At 40.0% G+C, this 19249-nt stretch overlaps 1 protein-coding gene across 1 annotated transcript in view; it reads left to right on the forward strand.

Annotated features, from left to right (window-relative positions):
• Positions 1–19249, forward strand: part of LOC116716291 (dystrophin-like) — a 235817-nt gene that overhangs the window by 198708 nt on the left and 17860 nt on the right. The window contains exons 48-56 of the mRNA XM_032557211.1: positions 19–191; positions 311–467; positions 931–1042; positions 2582–2850; positions 2969–3115; positions 8286–8349; positions 10186–10246; positions 17707–17768; positions 17867–17941. Of these exons, the coding sequence (XP_032413102.1) occupies positions 19–191; positions 311–467; positions 931–1042; positions 2582–2850; positions 2969–3115; positions 8286–8349; positions 10186–10246; positions 17707–17768; positions 17867–17941 (1120 nt within the window). The remainder of the gene's footprint in view (positions 1–18; positions 192–310; positions 468–930; positions 1043–2581; positions 2851–2968; positions 3116–8285; positions 8350–10185; positions 10247–17706; positions 17769–17866; positions 17942–19249) is intronic.

Consider the following 19249-nt stretch of genomic DNA (forward strand, 5'->3'; position numbering starts at 1 on the left):
CTCTTTGTGTTAAACTAGGAGCTCCAGACGGAGGTGGACAGCCATGAAGAGCTGTATCACTCCCTGGATGAGAATGGCCAGAGGATCCTAACCTCTCTGAGGGACCCTGAGGACCGGGTTGTGCTCCAGAGACGTCTGGACAACATGAGGCAGCGCTGGAACGACCTGCGCAGCAAGACTCTCAGCATGAGGTGAGACACACCTGGATACAGACGATCCAAAGAGGGAGAAATGGTTCAATTTGGATCCAGATGATTTAAAAAAACAAACAGAAAAAGGTGGGAGGGAAAAGCTTGTGCTTGTTTGGTAGGTCACAGCTGGACTCCGACATGGCTCCCTGGAAGAGGCTCCACATGTCACTGCAGGAGCTGCTGAACTGGCTAAGGCTCAAGAGTCAGCAGCTGGAGCAGGAGAAGCCTGTAGGGGGCGACGTTCCCGCCGTGCAGACCCAGCTGGATACCCACAGAGTAAGGGGGAAACATGACACAAGTTTATGTCTACGATTAATAAGGAAATATGTGATGTTTTTTTCTGGTGTAAAATTGTTTTAATTTGACTTTATATGGATTAAAACATAAAATTGCTGTGTTTAGAGACAATAATAAAAGCCTAAAATGAGAAGAATCAGACTGGAAGAATCCATGACCTCCTGAAACTCACACTAGCATCATAATTTAGTATCTATATGCAGGGTTTGCCACCAAACAACACAAGAAAGAAAATAAGTAAAGAGTAAATATAATATCCTGTCATGGTAAATGGTAAAAACAGCCAATGAAATCGAAGAAAACCTACAGTGTAGCTGACACTCTGTTCCAAGCATCGTTTGTTCTGAGATCAGAGATAAGTGGAATGAGAGCTACCTCTGGTGTAAGTAGATAAGAGACTTGAACATGTGTGCGTGTGTGTGTGTGTGCGTGTGTGTCCCAGGGGTTCAAAATGGAGCTCAGAGCCAAGGATCCGGTGGTGACCAAGGCTCTTGATGATGTGGGATTCTTCCTGTCCGAACTGCCTAGAGAGTCACCATCACCTGAACTGAGAGGTAAAACACACACACACACACCCACACACACGCACACACATGCCCGCACACAAACTTCATTTATGTCTAAAACAGACTCGCTGACATAAATAACGCATTTATTTCTGCTTTATAATGTTTTTTGTTTTGAGATTGTTACGTCAAAGAACCATTCATCAGTTACAGATCCTTGAAAAAGTATTCTTAGCCCTTAACTTTCTACATTGTGTCATGTTACAACCACAAACTTCAGTGTTATTTAGTGGGATTTTCTGTGTTCCCATCAAACACTAGTAAATTGCAATGTGGGGCAATACAATACAGCCTCACTTAACTGCAGTTACAGCCACTAATCATTCCAGGTATGTCTACACCAGGCTTCCATATCTACAGACAACAATTGTTGTTCATATGCACATGCATGGAGAGCATCTGTGATCTCTCAAGTGTTACCACACATTCTCAGTTGGTGTTACGTAGATATGGACTTTGATTAGGCCATGTTAAGACATGAATATGCTTTCATCCATTGATTTGTAGCACTGGTTCAAATATTTTTTTATATAAGACATTTATTTATTTATTTATTTAGTTAGTTATTTTATTCATTTACAGTTTAAGATGAGCATGCTATATGTTGACTTTAACAAAAGTTTTGACTGAAACTAGTCTAGCCCTTTTCTCAAAGGTCAATTAACTATACGTTGTGTAACCAAGCAACATAGGAAGTCTTCATGAAAATGTTATTTACTACATTGTTTAATCATGAATTAAACAGTGATTTCCCACGTTTTAGGTTCAGTTTCACACACCCTGTATACTACCCCACCTGTAGAATGAATTTGGAGGATTTTCTGTAAATGAGGGAATGGTGAATTCTGTTCTCAAAGTTTTTGAGCTCCTTCAGTTCTGAAATCTGACATAAAGGGAAGCGAGGATTAGCGTTCCATCTCTCTTTGCTCATAAAATAAAAATATGCATCCTAGTGACAGCCTAGTAACGACTGCTTGTGGAGGTCGACACGGAAACGCAGTCACAGATGCTTTACTGGCCGCGCTGTTTGCACCATGGCACCAGCTTGGGATAGAAAACAAGCCAAGCCAAAGGTGTGGTCTAATAAATCTGACAGGCTGCCAACTTGAGCACGTTCAGAGAGGGCTGAGAGGAAGAGGGGAATTCCAGCGTCTGCTCATTGCTTCAGGCGTTAGCTCTATCGCCCTCATGTGGCTCTCAGAGTGGGGCCAAGTTTAATGGCCAAAATTCAACAACTTGAGGGGCAGACGCAAGGGTCTAAATACCTTCCTAAGGCGCTAATGTTTCTATGGTCTAGTCAAAATTTTGACCTAAATTCAATTGAGAATCTGTGGCAAAGCTTGGAAATTGGCGCTCAGAGGAGCTTTTTATCCAACCAAACAGAACTTGAGCTATTATGTGAAGAATAGGTGAAAGTTTCTAGAAACATACCTTCACAGAGGCACAATTGAGCAAATATAGCTTAATAAATGAGACTGTTGCTATTAGTTACTCATTTTGCCAGACTTGGCTTATCCCAAATGTCAGACATCAGCCCGGAGGAGCGTGCTCAGAACGTGGGCCGAGTGTTGCGCAAAGAGGCAGACGATGTGGTGAGCCGGTGGGACCTGCTCAACGTCGACTCGGCCGACTGGCAGAGGAGGTTGGAGTTGGCCCTGGACAGACTGATGGAGCTTCAGGAAGCAGAAGACCTGCTGGACAAACAGCTGAAGCAGGCGGAGATGGTGAAGCAGGGCTGGGAACCTGTAGGGGAACTGCTGATTGACTCCTTACCTGAGCACATCAGTAGAGTCAAGGTAACTCCAACAGAGCAACAAGTCTCTCTGTCTTCATAAGAGTAATTATTTGCATTGAAATTTTTATATGAGCGGTTACAAATGTTTACGTATATGTGTGTGTTTCTCTTTGGTTCAGGAGTTCCAGGAAGAAATAGCTCTGATTAAGGACGATGTGACACACATGAACCATTTGGCATCCACGTTCGATCCATCTGACATCCAGTTGTCTCCTAGCAACCTGGAACGCATTGAAGACCTCAACACGCGCTGGAGACTGCTTCAAGTATGTACCCTTAAACATTCTCACACACACACACACACCCACACCCACACCCCCACACACACACACACACGCACACAAGAAAAACATTTTCCAATAAACTCTGTTTTGTAACTTCATTTCACCCAGTTGGTGTGGGCTCTCAGTTTTTAAGATTATGGTAACAGTTGATGAAAACAGCAATAAACACTAAAAATGTATCACTGTGTGTATAATGAATCTATATAAAAAAGACTTTTTGTAATAGGACTGCACCTGTATTTTTTGTTGTTGTTGTTGGCTAATGTAACTAAAGTTTTGCCGCCTTGCTTACCGGGTTTTTTTTTTCTTTAGCTAAAACAACCATTACTGATATGCCAGGGGCTTCCTGCTGTGAATTTAATGATGTCAGGGAGGACATCAGTGGAAATCATTTGTATTTACCATCAAGAATTGGCAATTTGTCTCCCACCCAAACCAGGGTATTAACCCTCCAATCTGGTTGGCTCCCAGTTCCCTAGCCTTGCCATTTTTAGTTATTTACCTACTAAAATGCTCTCATTTACAATCATGACCAGTGGATGACTAAATTCAGCTGTGTGAAGACATTTTGTAAAGGTCTCTTAACTTTTAATTTTAATTTTTATGTTCATGGATCGAGAGGTCAAAGCTTTTACCTTATTAGGACATTAGCCTGAGTGCCTTCCATTAAAATGTTACGGTGGTTGAAAAGCTGAAAACACATGTAGGCAAAGCTTTTAAGGACATTAGAGCAATGTTTGCACTATATTAGCCAACCAAGGCTGACATTGCTTTGACTAAATTTAGCCAAGACCTCAGTCCCAAACCATGTTAAATTTTCCTGTGATATATTTGGTGAAACAAATGACAATCCCAACTTCGGTGGGGTCGTGGTTCATTAGGTACAGAGGTCACACACACACACACACACTTGCGGTTCAGTACGTGTGGATTTATCTGTTCCCGGACGTTTCTGTGACGTGGAATTTCAAATTATTGGTGGAAAACCGGCCTGTTCACAGATTTATTTCATAATCTATATCTGAAATATTTAAAACAAAATGCAGCTTGAGAAACTGGCATAGCTAAGCGCATTGCTAATTCACACGCTATTTGTTGGTGTTTGCAAAACAGCCATTCAAGGAATGTCATTCGTTTTCCTTGATGCTGATTGGCTGTACCCCCAAGAGCGGAGATAAGGAAAATCATGGGCGCTAGCTTCTGCGGTAGTGCTAAGACGGTTTCTGTTGAGCATTACTGCTTTGTGTATTAATTCATATTAATTAAAAATAGGCAGCTAACGAGCTATGCCTTGTTAGCAAGCTTGAATTTAGCCTTAATGTTATCACTAAGCTAACTAAGGCTGGATACAAACACATTTTTTTCCAATCATAAGACTTATTTACTATTCAAAGTGCATTCTTTATACAGCCAGCTTTGTTGTTTGCTGCTAAAGTTTGCACACAATGAATAAATTCTAGAAATAAAGGTAGCAGCATGTGGAAGTGTGAAGTTTGTTCTGATTAGTTTTTTTGTGTATCTTCTGGTAAACGCTTCTGAAAATTTTTGGGAAGGATTTGTGACCAAAATAAATTAGATAATGTCAGAATCTAACCAAGAATTACCAAAAAAATCTACTTTAATGGCTAAAACTTGAGCAAATTTTCTTTTTTAACACACTATTCAGTTGTATATTCAGTATGGAAAGCAAAATAAAATGTTGAAATGATGAGTAATTACATGTATGTAATGTGTGACAAAAAAAAATTTTTTCAAAAGAATATATCAGCAGGTTGTAGTAGTAGTAGCTGGCTGACCTAGCATTTAAATGATAGACTGCACTCTTGAGACTACACCAAGTCTTTTATCACAACAGGCATTTATGATCTGAGTGCTCTTCTAAATATTTTAGACGTTTTGGCTATTACTAAGATTACTATGATTAAACTGAGCTAGCTCAGCCTTCATGGTAGAATACTTTCATAATGACGAGGTGCCGGTGATCAGAGGCAGTTCAGCCTCGGTTTGTGTCAGCAACAATAAACACCACCCTTTGTGTACTGGAAGTCAACCGGTGATCATAACAGGGTGTGACGGATAGAGCCAATCAGCTGGATGAAATGGACGCCTGGATGCAACAGCGGTGACAGGACCAGAAGGCTAGTCTTTCTGAAGTTAGGACCGGAGCAGATGCTTTGGCACCGACACAAACATCTGGCTTTCTTTTGCAACAATAAGCCAAGGTGTTTCTTTGCTCAGCTTCCGCCATAACACACAGTTCACTACTGTGTATTATAACATCTTGTAATATCAGCCGGGTCTGCAAAAAAAATTATTTTATGCAAAAAAAAAAAAAAAACCCAGTGAATTTGTTTGCTTATATTTAATTTCTGTACCTTTTTTTAATGAAAGCATTTTAGTAGTACAAATATTTGCAGTGACCATGACCCTTCACCCACGTTTAAGTTTTGGCTAATTTCTGATAGCATAGCAGGGTCCTGATCCTGTGGAAGGGGGCCCAACAAATGACATAACACTGTTGTTTGATTTGCCTAGCTTAGACTCTGACTTGGATCAGTGACTGTCCCTCTCCTGGAAGCTTCCACTGTTGTGTTTGAGGAGAGACACAGAATCAAACTCGTAATAAAATGTCCATCAAAGAAGCTGGACCTGATCATGTTAGAATCAGGGCTCATCTCTACGGTTGCGTCAAATGTTTGCGTATGGTATAAGTGAGGTTCAAACATTCGTTTAAACGTTCAAGAACTTTTCAAGAGCATTGACCCGAGCTGAAATCCAGAGTACCGATTGCTGATGCAGCCTAACGGCAACCTGTCGGCCAGTGATGCAGTAGTTTGTTCTGCCGTCACCGGCAATCGTGGAACTGTACATTTTGAGGAATGCAGTTCTGAAAGAAGGGGTGAACAACAAAACTTGCCGAACCAATGTGGAGTGTTTGACTGTTTTACTGGTCTGATACCAAAAGCTAGAGGACTGTCGTAATAACTTTGGCTTCTGTTGTTCGTTTTTCATTGTCCTTTGAATGTTGACATTTAGAGTTTAAACTGGTTCTTGATAACGTTTAGTGTTCAACGTTATCAAGGTATTAATGACTTGTTTAGATGGGATTACGCCTAAACTTCATGTTGTACATCTAATATATGTTTATGTTCCTGTTGGGAGGAGGGGAGTAGCTCGAGATTCAGCTCTTTCAAGTGAGTTCACAGTGTTCTTTTATGCCTAAAGGGTCGCAGGTGATGGTCAACATAGGCACAAAGTGCACTCTCGGTAATAGCAGCAGATTCTGCCTCAACAATCCCACAACATCTCTTGTACAATTCTAATCAGGTTACCGTGGATACGGGAAAAAGCAACTCGGGCAGCAATGGACTGGATGAGGTGGACTCAAAGGTAATTTCAGTCCCTGGCTGCATAGAAGCAGAAAAACTGGGACAGGCCATCACTGTCGCATCTTCTTCATCTCATATCGCGGCTCTCCTCCTCTCACTTCCTCTTTCCCATGCTGTGTCATCAGCTGCTTTGTCATTTGGGTAGCAGATGACAGGTTGGATGTTTAATGAGCCAATCTGTCCACAAAGATGGACTTTAACCCATCTCAGGACTTCAACGCCCAAGCTCACACACAAACGATGGTGCTTCCCTGGGGATTTTAAAGATGTAGCTTACTGGCAGGCGTTGACAACACAGCAAGAATCAGCTGAATTTCCATAATCTTCTATTAAGAAATGATATTTTGCCATGCATTTAATCTTCACAGACACTACTTCACTAAAAATAGTGTCACCAGTATGCCTGTTTAGTGGCTCCAGGACTATTCACCCCTCCACAAATGTGTTCCTTCTGCTAGTAGATATTATTTATGGAAGTCATAAAACCACAAATTGAAATACAGACTATAGAAAATTCTATTCAAGAACCATTTTTTGACATTGGTCTTTTTAATTCTACTAAAAATAACATTGATAGAAAACCAATAGCAGTTTTGAAAAGGAAACAATCCACATTAACAAATATCCCTCTCACTGAAATGAATCTATATATTACTGAAATAAATTAACTTCATGATGATGTTCAAATCTATTGAAATGCCTATGTCCCTTTACAATCCGACAGTGAATCTTTCTGCTAACGGAAAAGGGTTAGCAAAGCATTTTGATTGGTGTGTGGCTGTCCAGCCTCAACCTCATTAGGTTTTGATCCAACACAGACTTTTAGCAACTGGGCTAAACTTGCGCTTTTGTCAAGTCACACAATATTGGGGAGCTACCAGATCATCCACAAGGACTACCTAGCTAGCTAAAGGACTTTAGCTTGTGGCTAGCTAAAAGATGTTAGCTAGCTGCAAGCAGAAATACTGGAACACTTTAGAAATTTTGATTTCTATTTATCAAATAGTGATCTTGTTGTCATTCATGTCCTTTTAAATCTAATTTAAAAAGTCGTTTTTGGCAGGAATGAACCTAGCCCAAAGGGTTCATAGATCTTGGTGGTATTTATAATAGCTTGAGTTAAGGAGGAAGTGAGTTGACAGGAGAGTGGGACCATTTCTGTTGTTTAACTACTGTTGTTTTGATACTTTTTACATTTGAAATTGAAGTATGTAGACATGCCTCATTCAGACTGCATCACCTTCAGTTCCTCCACTTCAAATTCAGTTATCCTGTCCATGCTCATCTTTGTTTTCTTCACTCAGGCCACCAATGTGTTCTTTTGTACCCCACTTTGTCTTTATTAATGCTTCTAATTATTTACAAGTGTCGATTTCAATGTATATAATTTAGATTTTCTTGGTGATAAATTTGGCTGAAATTACTTTTTTTTTTCTTTTTACACAAACCAATCGATGCAACTAAAACAAGTGGACGTAGCTTGTTAGTTAGTGATTAAGAATAACATCAAAGTGGAAGAAAAAACATACATCTGCAAAATGTAATAATGATCTACTCCATAACTTTTGTACACATTGCAACCGAAGAAACTAAAGGAATAGTTGCGATTTTGCTGAAGTTGGCAAAATCTCAATAAATTAGTAGATATATGTATCATATTTATGTATCATAAAATGCATCTAAATGAACATCAGAGGGTCAGGCAATGAATAAAAATGTTTATTTTATTTTTCTTTGAATGGCTCCTGCTTTCTGTCTAACAGATATCTGTCAAAGAACATCTGAAGCAGCTGACAGACGCTCACACAGACTTCTGCCTTTCTCAAGGTGAGGCACCACCCCCACTGCTACTCATTTCTATATACCCATAAAATTATGCTACACTTTATTTATACAGTAAAAATACTGTAGGCTGTTTGGTATTTTATAAATTTAAATAAAATATCGTCACACAGACGTCACCATGTTTTACGTTGGTGACGTAAAACATGGTTTTACGTCACCAACGTAAAACCATGTTGCAATGCAACAACATTCTTGTTGCATTGCAACAAGAATGTTGCAATGCATTCTTGTTAAATGACGTACCCTAGATTTGACTGCACTGGTAACAACTGTTTAGGGTCCGGTGTTAGGTCCATGATTTCACATTTGGTACTGGTAGCAGTAGCAATGTCTTCGTTATCATTTAAAGGAACTTCCAGTGCTTCCTGTTTCCTGTATCTGATGTTTCTCCTAGCGTCTTTCGCTAGCTAGCAGGGTTTAGGCACTTTGTATACAAAAACTGTCGTCACGTCATTTGTTGTTAGCTTGCGAAGGTAACGCGCTTTAGCGTCTTCATCTATTTTGCTCGTACAAATGACTGTCTTCTGGAGAGAAATGTTGAGGGTACAAATAGGTCCTTCGGAAGTTATTTTAGCTCTTCCCCACTTCGCTCTTCTTCTTTTTTTCATGTGGGAAGCGACACTCACCTCACTGTTTAATTTTTTTTTAAATTACATTCAACATCGACACGGTGTAGCATAGTTAGCCTTCCTGTATTTACTCAGTAGATTCCAGTACAGAACAGATCTAACTAAGTCATCAACCCAGCATGCATTGCGTAGGTGAAAAAATATAAAGATGAAATTCTTCAAGTAATTGAGTTTTTTTACTTATCACAAACAGCTATTTTTTCATTTAATTAGTTAATAGGATAATTACAACATATTTAAGCCTCTATGTTCAACTAACTTTATTATGAAAAACAATAATTAAGTGCTCAGAGTTCTAAATGTATATATCAAGCAAGCACTTTGCAAACTCACACATTAAAAATTGAACAAAATATTTCCCAAACTGTTTTTTTCCTCCAGCCTGATGGTTTTCAGTCTGAAGGTTTTAACCAGGTCAGCTTTTACATTCTCACAGCGCTCTGAATGTATCCTGCATTTAACTTGTGGCAGGAAGATGGGTTGTAATCAAATTTGTGTGGTATTTCCTCTTTGGGATTATTCAAAAGTGGGAAACACTTTTTTTTTCTTTAAATATGGATGCTAATCCCTTCGGTCCTCATGCCCGGACTGAGGAATTTAACGTCAAGGTGGCTGGACAATGGTTTGACTTCAGTCCAGTTCTTTTATATTACCACAAATGACGAAAAATGCCACCATAAGATGCTGTACAAATTGACAGAATTCATATGAAGTTATAGAAAATCCAATTTGCTCCGAATTCATTTCAGATCAATTTATGTGGCATATTAATAATATTGGGAAATATGATCTTGCCAGGTTTTATTCTGCTGATTTTGATAGCTGTGTTTTTGATCTAATGTAAACCCAAAAAATACGTGAAAATAAATAAATAATACAGGAAAGTATTAAACCACAAGCCACAAAAGGTTGTTAATGGAAGGTTAAGTGGAAGGAGGAAGTGTGTGTTAGGATAAAAGAACAAGAAGCTGGGACAAATTTATTATATCTACTGGAAAACAGAACAGAGAACAGAAAAGAGCAGGCTCGCTTTGCAACATCCTATCTTTGTAAAGGTTAAGTAACAAAAAGAAGATTAAAAAGAAGACTATCTTGGGATTTGTTGCACCTTTTTTAATAATGCATAAACTGTGTTAAAGTTCAGGTCTTTTGTTGTGACACTCCTCATCCGTCCCTGTGTCTTCTCCAGGATCAGTAGAAAGACCGTTCGAGCAGGGCATCTCTCCAAACAATGTGCCCTATTATATCAAGTAAGTACAGGCCAGCTGATCCTCACATTCTCCTGCCCTTTGTGTCGCTCCAAAAGCAGCTCTGTTTCCTCTGTTCTTAGCTAAACGGATTTCCCTTGGGAACTTTAACTCAACTTCATGTTTGTTTTTAACATATTTTCCCCCCTCTACTTCTTCTAATGTTTTGTTTTACATATATGTCATATGTTTCGAAAGTGATTAAAGCTCAGAGAAACGTCTTCTCATACTATTTTTGTTTGATCAGTGTCAAGAAAAGGAGAGTATATAGATAAATTCCTACATTTTGTGGTTCAGTGATGTTGAAGACTGATTTGGGACAAACTTATGAACCTATGAATCAACCGTAAGGGAGCATTGTGACAAAAGCAGACGTTGGGGAGTGATTTTATTCCACGTTCTAGATTCGTTTTTTATTATTATTATTATTTCTGCCACCATAAAACATATTTAGATATTTAAAGTCTATTTTAACACTACCTAAAAACAAATAATAAAAACTCAAAACATTTCTGGTGAGGAAAAGCCTTGGACATCCCGACATTTTTTTCCATATATAATGTCTAACTCACTTCAGGTACAAATGATATTAACCAGTGGCGACCTCCAGGCAGGGACACGGGGGGCCATGGTCCTCTTGAAAAAAATCTTCTGCTAGTCTGGTAGAGGATTTAAAGAGCTGTTGGGAGAATTGCAAATCAGCCATTTGTGCTTACTTTTAGACCTCAAGCATGTCGCCATCTGAAAACAGAGCCGCAAGATGATTAAGAGTCTCCAAAACCCTTAAATGTCACCATTGAAATGTCAACATTCTTGCTAGCATATCCTTGCTACTGTTGATATGAACCTTCATGCTTGTACAATTGGAAAGAGGCTGCTAAAGTCACAAAAAGAAGAACTGGAAGAACCTGATGGAATTATTTGGACACCAGAACAGAGAACATGTTTGAACTTTTCCTTAAACGGTCAACGTACGCCATGCGTTACTGTAAAGTCTTGGACAAATTGTCAGCTTACCAGGGAAAAGATGAGACGCTCCAACCGAACACATGCTTCTGCATTTTAAATCAGCTGGAAGCTTTTCAGTAGCAGCTGTTCATGTTTAAATACCGGCGAGGATCTCCTGATGGATCCACATGTTTTCATTCTACAGTTGGCACTCATCAGTAATTGGGCGCAGGGATAAAATCCAGAGTGGATCGTCCGGATATCTGCAGCTGTACTTGCATGGGCACAAACTGCTATTGTTTCACTGCACACACACACGCACACCCCTCCACACTGTTCCAGAGTTAATGTAACAGTTGAGACTTGTCCTCACTTTTCTCCTCAATCCTGCAACACTGACTCCCAAAGCAGAGCTACTCCCACCCCCCACCCCTCTCACCCTTCCTCCTCCATCTCAGCTTATCTCTCCTTTCTCACAAACAAAAGGCACTTTGCTCTCCTTCCCTCCTCTAGCTCTCTCCTAGCCGGCCCTTATTGTTCTCCCTCTGCTTCACGATGCCGAGTGCAAGTGGTGTTTAGCTCTCTCTGTCCGTCCTTCTTGTCAGGGAGGTGAAAACCCCCCTCAGATGATGTTCAGGCTCTTTTGCTCCCCTGAAACAGCAGGAAGGGGGGGAAGGGATTCAGAGGCAGGGAGCCTGATCTCTGCCTTGTCTAGCAGAGCTGTGGGTCAATGCTGAGCGGCAGGCCAGGCTAGACAGGAAGTAAGTGGGGTTTAATTTCAAAATAAAGATCTTCATTAATAAATCAACAACTTGTGGATAAGTGTAAAAGAATACTTCAATCTTAGAAGCTAAGATCAAAACAGACCTCCAGAGTTTTGAAACAACTCTCACCTGAAGTGACATTTTATACAATATTTTGTACTGCTGATTGAAGTAGGAAATAGAGGTTGGAGGTTGTGCGACACCAATAATCTTCCTATGTCAAACACAAACTGAAAGGGACACTTAAATTGGTCAGTATATAATAATGACAGACATATGAAATCAGTACAATATAGAAATGGAAATGAAATATGCATTTATTTCAAACTATTTTAAAAGTTAGAATAAGTCATTATTTAGAATAAATACAAGTAAAAATAAAACTAAAGCAAAGCTAAATTACAGGTTAAATTAAGTATTTGGCTATAGTTTATTTTTGACTGAAAAAGATTTAGTTGATTTTGTTCTGGCAACGTATCTTAGCAATAAATCAGAGTTTACTGTATGAATACTGTAGGAAACCCTGTTTCTTTCCCTTTAATAATGCAGCATCAGCAGAGTTGAGTATGTGGACTCTTCCCATTTTAAAAAAAGTAAATAAATAAAATCCTCTCCTCAAACAGCCTAACCTATGAAATTCTGGTGGTCGTCCCTGATTAACCCTGCTCTGTGGAGGCGGATATTGATGTCTGACATAGTTTGTTTCCTAAGAGAAGAGAAAGAAGTTAGCTACTGGTTGCTGAATCCCATCTGGATATCTATCTGAATTTAAGTTGCCTTCAATCATCACAAGTTTTGTTTTCCTTGTGAGGGAGATGCTGCTCCTCAGCAACACTTGTAAATGGTTTATGTTGTTACTGCTTCTTTTTTTTTACAGGTTGTATTCCACATTTTTATTTGCAAAGCATAAGTTGTTTGGCATTGGAAAACACATACTAAACTTTGCTGCTCAAACCACAAATGCATTTTTTTTTAACAAATATGACACAATTTAAGGGGATAGAAACAGGCTTTCTAACTGTAGGTGGGTGAAGTGTCTTTACTAAGGACTCAACGACAGAAGCAGGTGGAGAGGGGATCAAACTGACAACCGATTTGTCCCCATGACCCTTTCAACATGAAAGTTGAAGCCAGATCTTTTTACACTGTGTAGAAATACATCAATGTTTTCCACTGTCTAACATTTAATCAGACTAAACTTTCCCTTCCCAGACAATGATGTCACATTTGAGCATCATTTAAGGCACACCTTAAATACATTGCTTTATTGTTTGATGTCACTAGAAGATCAAGACAAGCTATGCAAGTTTATATAAAAATAAAAAATACCATTAATAGTTTATTTAAGAACACAAGTGGCTACATAAAAATAACTAAAAATAACCACATGGATTTACATATTGTCACCTTCTTAAACTAATGGGCTAATTTATTTTTGCCTAAAGTGATTTTGACTTTAAGACAAAAAAAAATCACCCCCTAAAATTTTAGGAAGGTGACAATATTTAAAAGACATTGCAATCTAAGAACATTTTAAATGAATCTTGATAGTCTTAAATATGAATACAATGTTGCATGTGCACAAGTTTTACTAGTTAAATCGAATTACTCATATTAACTTTTGATGTTCTCATAATTTAAGACCCCCTCCGCCCCCCTGAATATTTGGACTCAGCCCAGTGTTTCAGAATCCTAGCTACGCCTCTGGACCTGAGTTAAACGCCTGTTTTGCTGCTCGAAAATAACAGGAATTTGTTTGAGAGTGACGCTGAAGCCATAAAATAAGTGGGAAACGAGCGGTTTCCGCTTTTATTTTGTCTGACCCAGCGGAAGTGTTCCTCCGCTGTATTCCCGGGACGTGTTAGCCTCCGCAGCCCCGTCGCTACCGCTTGCAGAGAGGAACACACACGGACTCGGTTAGGCCCTTCACGGTAACCTCGGACGCCTCTCGCCGGTGTCAGGAGACGCTCCGTCCGCCTTCTCCTCCTCCTCCTCTCTCCTCGCCGAGTCGAGCCATCACCTCTGGACTTGCAGGGCTGTGATTTGCGGGCGATGCGGGAGCAGTTTCGGAAGTGAGTAGCTGCAGAGGGGCTGGGGAATGTTTGTGGTGCTGATAAATAATGGGGATGGTGGTAATGCAGAGGAGCCTTTCACGCACATCGACCGTGCGCTTTTACTGTCAGTCAATTATAACAGAATATTAAAGTAAATTGTCGGTTTTGCGGAGAAATGAGTGAGAAGCGCTTTCCCCTTTCTCCACTAATGAAGTGGGAGGTAAATGGTTCTCTTTGGGACTGATTTAACCCTTCCTGCGGTTGTTACCGGGGAAGCGAGGCGAGGTGTGCGGCCACTCGCGCCTCCTCAAGCCGCTCTCCTCCCCGCTCCTCTGCTGCCATATTGGAACATGAATCTGTATATATTCAGCCCGGAGTTGCGCCTGCATGTCAGCAGTATGTGATTGAATTTTGCCCACTGGGAATACGTGGTAATCTCAAGGCGTGTAATACACAGACCCCCGCCGTCAGTGCAGCAGTGTGTGAATTCCTTCACACTCCACACACGGTCACCTTCCTGGCCAATCGGCGCAGAATTGTTGCACATTTGGCGCTGTTTTGCCCCGATCCGCTCTTCCACTTATCGGTTTTCAGCATGGCAGGATAGGATGTAGTCTTTATGGGAATGGCTGCTTCCCATTTGTGGCACGCATGTGATTGCAGGTGTGTGTGTGTGTGTGCTCCGACTAATTCACTTTTTAGTCCAATCAAATGATTGAAATGAAAATCAGTCATTAAACAAATGTCAATTTTTCGAAAAGCATAACCTGAATGAATGCCAACATATCGAAACCAACCTAGTTTAGACATTCCTCTTAGCATTTCTTTTTAAATTAAGCAGCATTGTGTTTTGGTCAGAGAATGGCCATTCGTTTCTCAGCCTGCACTTTGACTAGACCACTCCAAAACCTGCTTTTATACATTTTTGTTGGTAAAACTGCTGGTTTGCTTCAGATTATTACCCTGCTGTGTAACAGTAAACTTGTTTTTAAGCCTAAAGTTCTCCTTCCTATGTTCTTCTTCAGGATTTATCTGGATAAATCTTCTAAAGGATTTATGTCAATATTGTTAGCAGCTAGTGCCTAGCTTGTTGCTGTGCTTTCAAATTCTGTTATTTTCTCACCTTTTTTCACTAGTCACTTAAATGTGTTAGAAACTTATAAAAAATTTTTAATTTATTAATCAATTGTTCTCATTGCTACTCAAGAGCTACTTCTCTATATGAAGAGTCTTAATCATACAGGGCATCAAGTGTGAAGCTCTCACTGTCCTATCCAAGGGACAGAATAACTTGTCTTTGAATGATACAGCAGCAAGAGTAGCCCTTAGACCGTAGTGTGTTGAGAAGTTCTGCACTGCTTTACAATGATCATATGTGATGCTACAGATCCATGTGTTACCACCCAGACATCGGTTTTACTCTTCACAACATCTGTCTGAACCCTGGTGTACCCCTCGGCTGTGACATCGGACCACTGTTTTTGTTCATTTTTTACTTCTCCTAATGATTGTCGATTGCAGACTGACTGCTCCGAGTATTTCATAGACTCTTGATTTTATCTTCACGCGCAGCCATGTCTGGTCTGGTTTATTTGAAAGGTTTTTTATTTTTATTTTAGAAAGTCAACCTATTGTTTTTGTCAGTTTATTTTAAGTTGGCTGTTATTCTCCTAATTCGACTGACTGAACAAATTAAAGTTGTGTTGTTTTTACATGTTTGACAACACTTTTTAAGCTTTTGGTGTGTTTAAATGTGCTGTACTGGTGACGAGTTATCAACTACATTTGTAATTCAGTACATTTATGTTTGTGTTTAAAAAAAAAACATTTTAAGTCAATTCAGCCCTGTTTTTCTGTGTTGGATCGATATCAGCCGATACTAAACCTCAGATATCGGAAGTGGGGAAAAAAAGTGGATCGGAGGATCTCTAGTAATTGAAACATGGCTTCTAGTTGTTACCGTGGTACCAAAGTTCTGGTTGAAACGGCAAAAATGAAATGAGGAATGTATATTGATTGCAACATCAATCAATATATTATACAATCAATTAGTGTAACATTTAATTAGTGTAAATATTACACTAATTTTCTTGTTAATATCTCTGTAATGACATTTTTCTCATATCTAGTCTCTTTGATTTTCATTTACAATTAAAGTGTCGTTTTCAGCTGGTTGCTGAAAAACGGCAGCTGTTCACTGTTACATAAGTCAAGGCTCTGCGTTGGACAAACACCTTGCTCGACCTGCAGCCGCTCTCAGTCCCGATGCGTTGCCGTGTTGCCGATGAAAGCAGCTGCTGCACATTTATTCGGGGGCGTTTGTGCGAGCGGCGTTCTCATGACGAGCTGCTGTTTGTCCACACTTTGAGGCTGAGGATTTTAGAGTAGCTCTTCACCAGGGGACCCCTCTCCTCATTACTGGGAGTGCGAGTGTGGGAGAGAGGTAAAACAAGCCCGCGGGCCGATTATTGTTTGTGCGTGCTTCAGAGACGGAGATTAAGTGCGGGTGTTTCTCTCGTACAACCAGCCGGACCGGGTTGCGTTTGTGCACCGTCGTGCCCCCTGGTAGAAACTGGACAGCGCAAAAAAAGTCCGAGCTGCACTGCGTTCTTCTTCTCTTCTTTGTTTTGCTCGATGCAGTGGTTGAGCCACACCGCCCACTGTGTTCAGAAGTCACCCACTTTGCACACCTACTATTAAAGCCTGACCTGAAACATCCACCTGCACAGAGGAGAACACCAAGATATCATTTCACCTTCATCCCCATCTTTATTTACTTCAAATACTGAAGTATGGCTGGAAATATTTAAACTAGTAATGTGAAAAATTGTTTTTCATATTTGGACATTTTAACAGTGGTGAGAAATCCAAATACCGGTAATGTAAAAAGAAAATGTGCATCATATGTGGGGCCAGTTGAAAAAAAATAAGAATAAAGCTTACTGGAGACCGACCCAATATATATCAGCATGTCAGCCAATCAGGGTCTGAGAGAGAAGAAATTAAGTTATAGGCCTAGTCAAAGGCCAGATTTTTCCTTATTCAGCAGCAATATTCCACGAGAGAGACAGCAATTGCTATAAAGGAGGGTTTAATTAATATTAAAATTCATTACTGATTTTGTGGCGCTATTTCAAGATCAGTGTCATCGTTCACAACTCCAGATTGGCCCTGTTGAAATTCTACTGGAGAAATCAGGCGGGATTGGCCGATCAAACCCAAGCAAGATGGCAAAATTTTTTTTGCTTTCTGTAAAAACCGGGTATGACATTCCCAAAACCACAAAAGCCATATCCAGGTTTCTAAAAATACCTAACTCACTCCTCCATAACGTGTTCTGTATTATAAGCCTGGCGGGCCACCAGGCTTGCCAAAAGTAAAGCCTGGAATTTGCTTTTACTTTATTTTAAATACAGCTTTTTATACACCACTAATGATAACAGATAAAGCTAGTTGACGCATTTATGGTTTTCTGGGAGAAACCTGCCTCCACAACATTTCATTGCTGTCACTTCCATTAGTTTGTTGATCACATAATTGAGTTTCCAACCAGCAGGTCAAGCTAAGAACCCTCCAATTGCCGTCGCTAGCCCCAAACCTTTTCTGGACACCATCTATTTAGGCCCAAATACTGTTGAACTTACCAACAAAATATTTTAATCTTTAATCTTCTTTTAATCTTTTGGTCCCTTTGCAGCCACCAGACCCAGACGACATGCTGGGACCATCCCAAGATGACGGAGCTCTACCAGTCTCTGGGTAAGCTTCACCTCAGTGTCTTTTAAGGTGTTTTTTAAAAGAAAATAAAAATTTTTATTTTAGGGTTTAAACTTGCGATGTAACGTTTTGCTTCTCAGCCGACCTGAACAACGTTCGGTTCTCGGCCTACCGCACAGCCATGAAGCTGAGGCGCCTGCAGAAAGCTCTCTGCTGTGAGTACCGTCCCGGTGGCTCCTCGCCCCGTCGCGACGCAGCGCTCGTCCTCCCCATTCGCTGCTTTCTCTTTCCCTCGCCTTCGTCCCGCCTCTCCTGCCTCGTCTGTACTATTAACCATCTGTCCCTTTCTGACGCATCATGGTGTCCATATGTGTGTTTACTCATCCCTCTCATCTTTTGCCTGTGGATCTGCAAAGTGGGAGCTGCCTACGTCTTTTTGTCAGGCTGCTGCGGCAGCACAGAGCAGAGGAATTATATGTGACGCCAAAGTGTTTTTATAAATAAAAGCAAAATCCCCAGGAGTGGAGTTCTGGAGTTGAACATTTGCTCTGTGAGTCTCGTTGGTATGTTTCTAGCCACACAGTCTCAATTGGATTTAGGGCTGGACTTTGACTGGGCCATGCTTGCTATCTTGGTAGCTCTTGGTGCATGTTTTAGGTGTTTTTCTACTCTAGTTTCAAGTATTTGTACGCTGTGTCCCCTACATGGGCTTCAGACAACTTTGACTAGAACTTTCTGTGAATTTTAATTGGTGATATCAACAGATTTATTTTAATAGGATTAATTCTATCTCATAAAATCATTCCTTCTGAGATTTGGAGGAATGGATGGCTCTACAGAGCTGCAACGCTAAATTTAGCAACTATTCTAAAAATAAATTTCTGATTATTCTTTTCTCCTTTATTTAGGATGGTTTGTAACAGAATATTTTCCAAGTTACCCAGGAGTAACTTGGTAAAATGTCCTAACTTTTGCTTCAAGTACGCAACTCTAAATTAAACCAAAAAACCCCAACAAATTTACATTTTTTAACTAATGCCATACACAATAAGGAAGCAACTACTTCTGAAGGCAGTTCCTTACACTGAGCTCAATTCAAATGTACTGTTTTCAGATGGTTGTTACACCATCAATGTCACTAAATAAAATATTTTAATCCGATTAAACCTTTTGTGCCTGCTAAGGCTCAGAAACTTAAATGTTTCAAGACTTTTTGCAAATGACTGACAGGCTGTAGCTGATGATTGACCAGCACCTTTGTCCTTCAGTTGTTCGGTCGCTTCAGTAGTGGTGTTCTCTGAGGCAACATTGCTTAAAACTGTAAACTATTCCAGTGAATGTCATATGTATTTATCAACTCATTTTCTATTTTACCTGGCCCGTCTGAAGGCCTTGGAAAAGTTGAACGCAACTGAGACCAGTTCACACAATTTTGTTTTTCTTGGACTGCGGAAGATGAGGTTTACTGTCAACCAAACTTTGCTTTCATCCAAATCTTTTAAGTCAGTAAGTGACGCAATAAA

Source organism: Xiphophorus hellerii, chromosome 24 (genome assembly GCF_003331165.1).
Source record: "Xiphophorus hellerii strain 12219 chromosome 24, Xiphophorus_hellerii-4.1, whole genome shotgun sequence".
Taxonomy (NCBI): domain Eukaryota; kingdom Metazoa; phylum Chordata; class Actinopteri; order Cyprinodontiformes; family Poeciliidae; genus Xiphophorus; species Xiphophorus hellerii.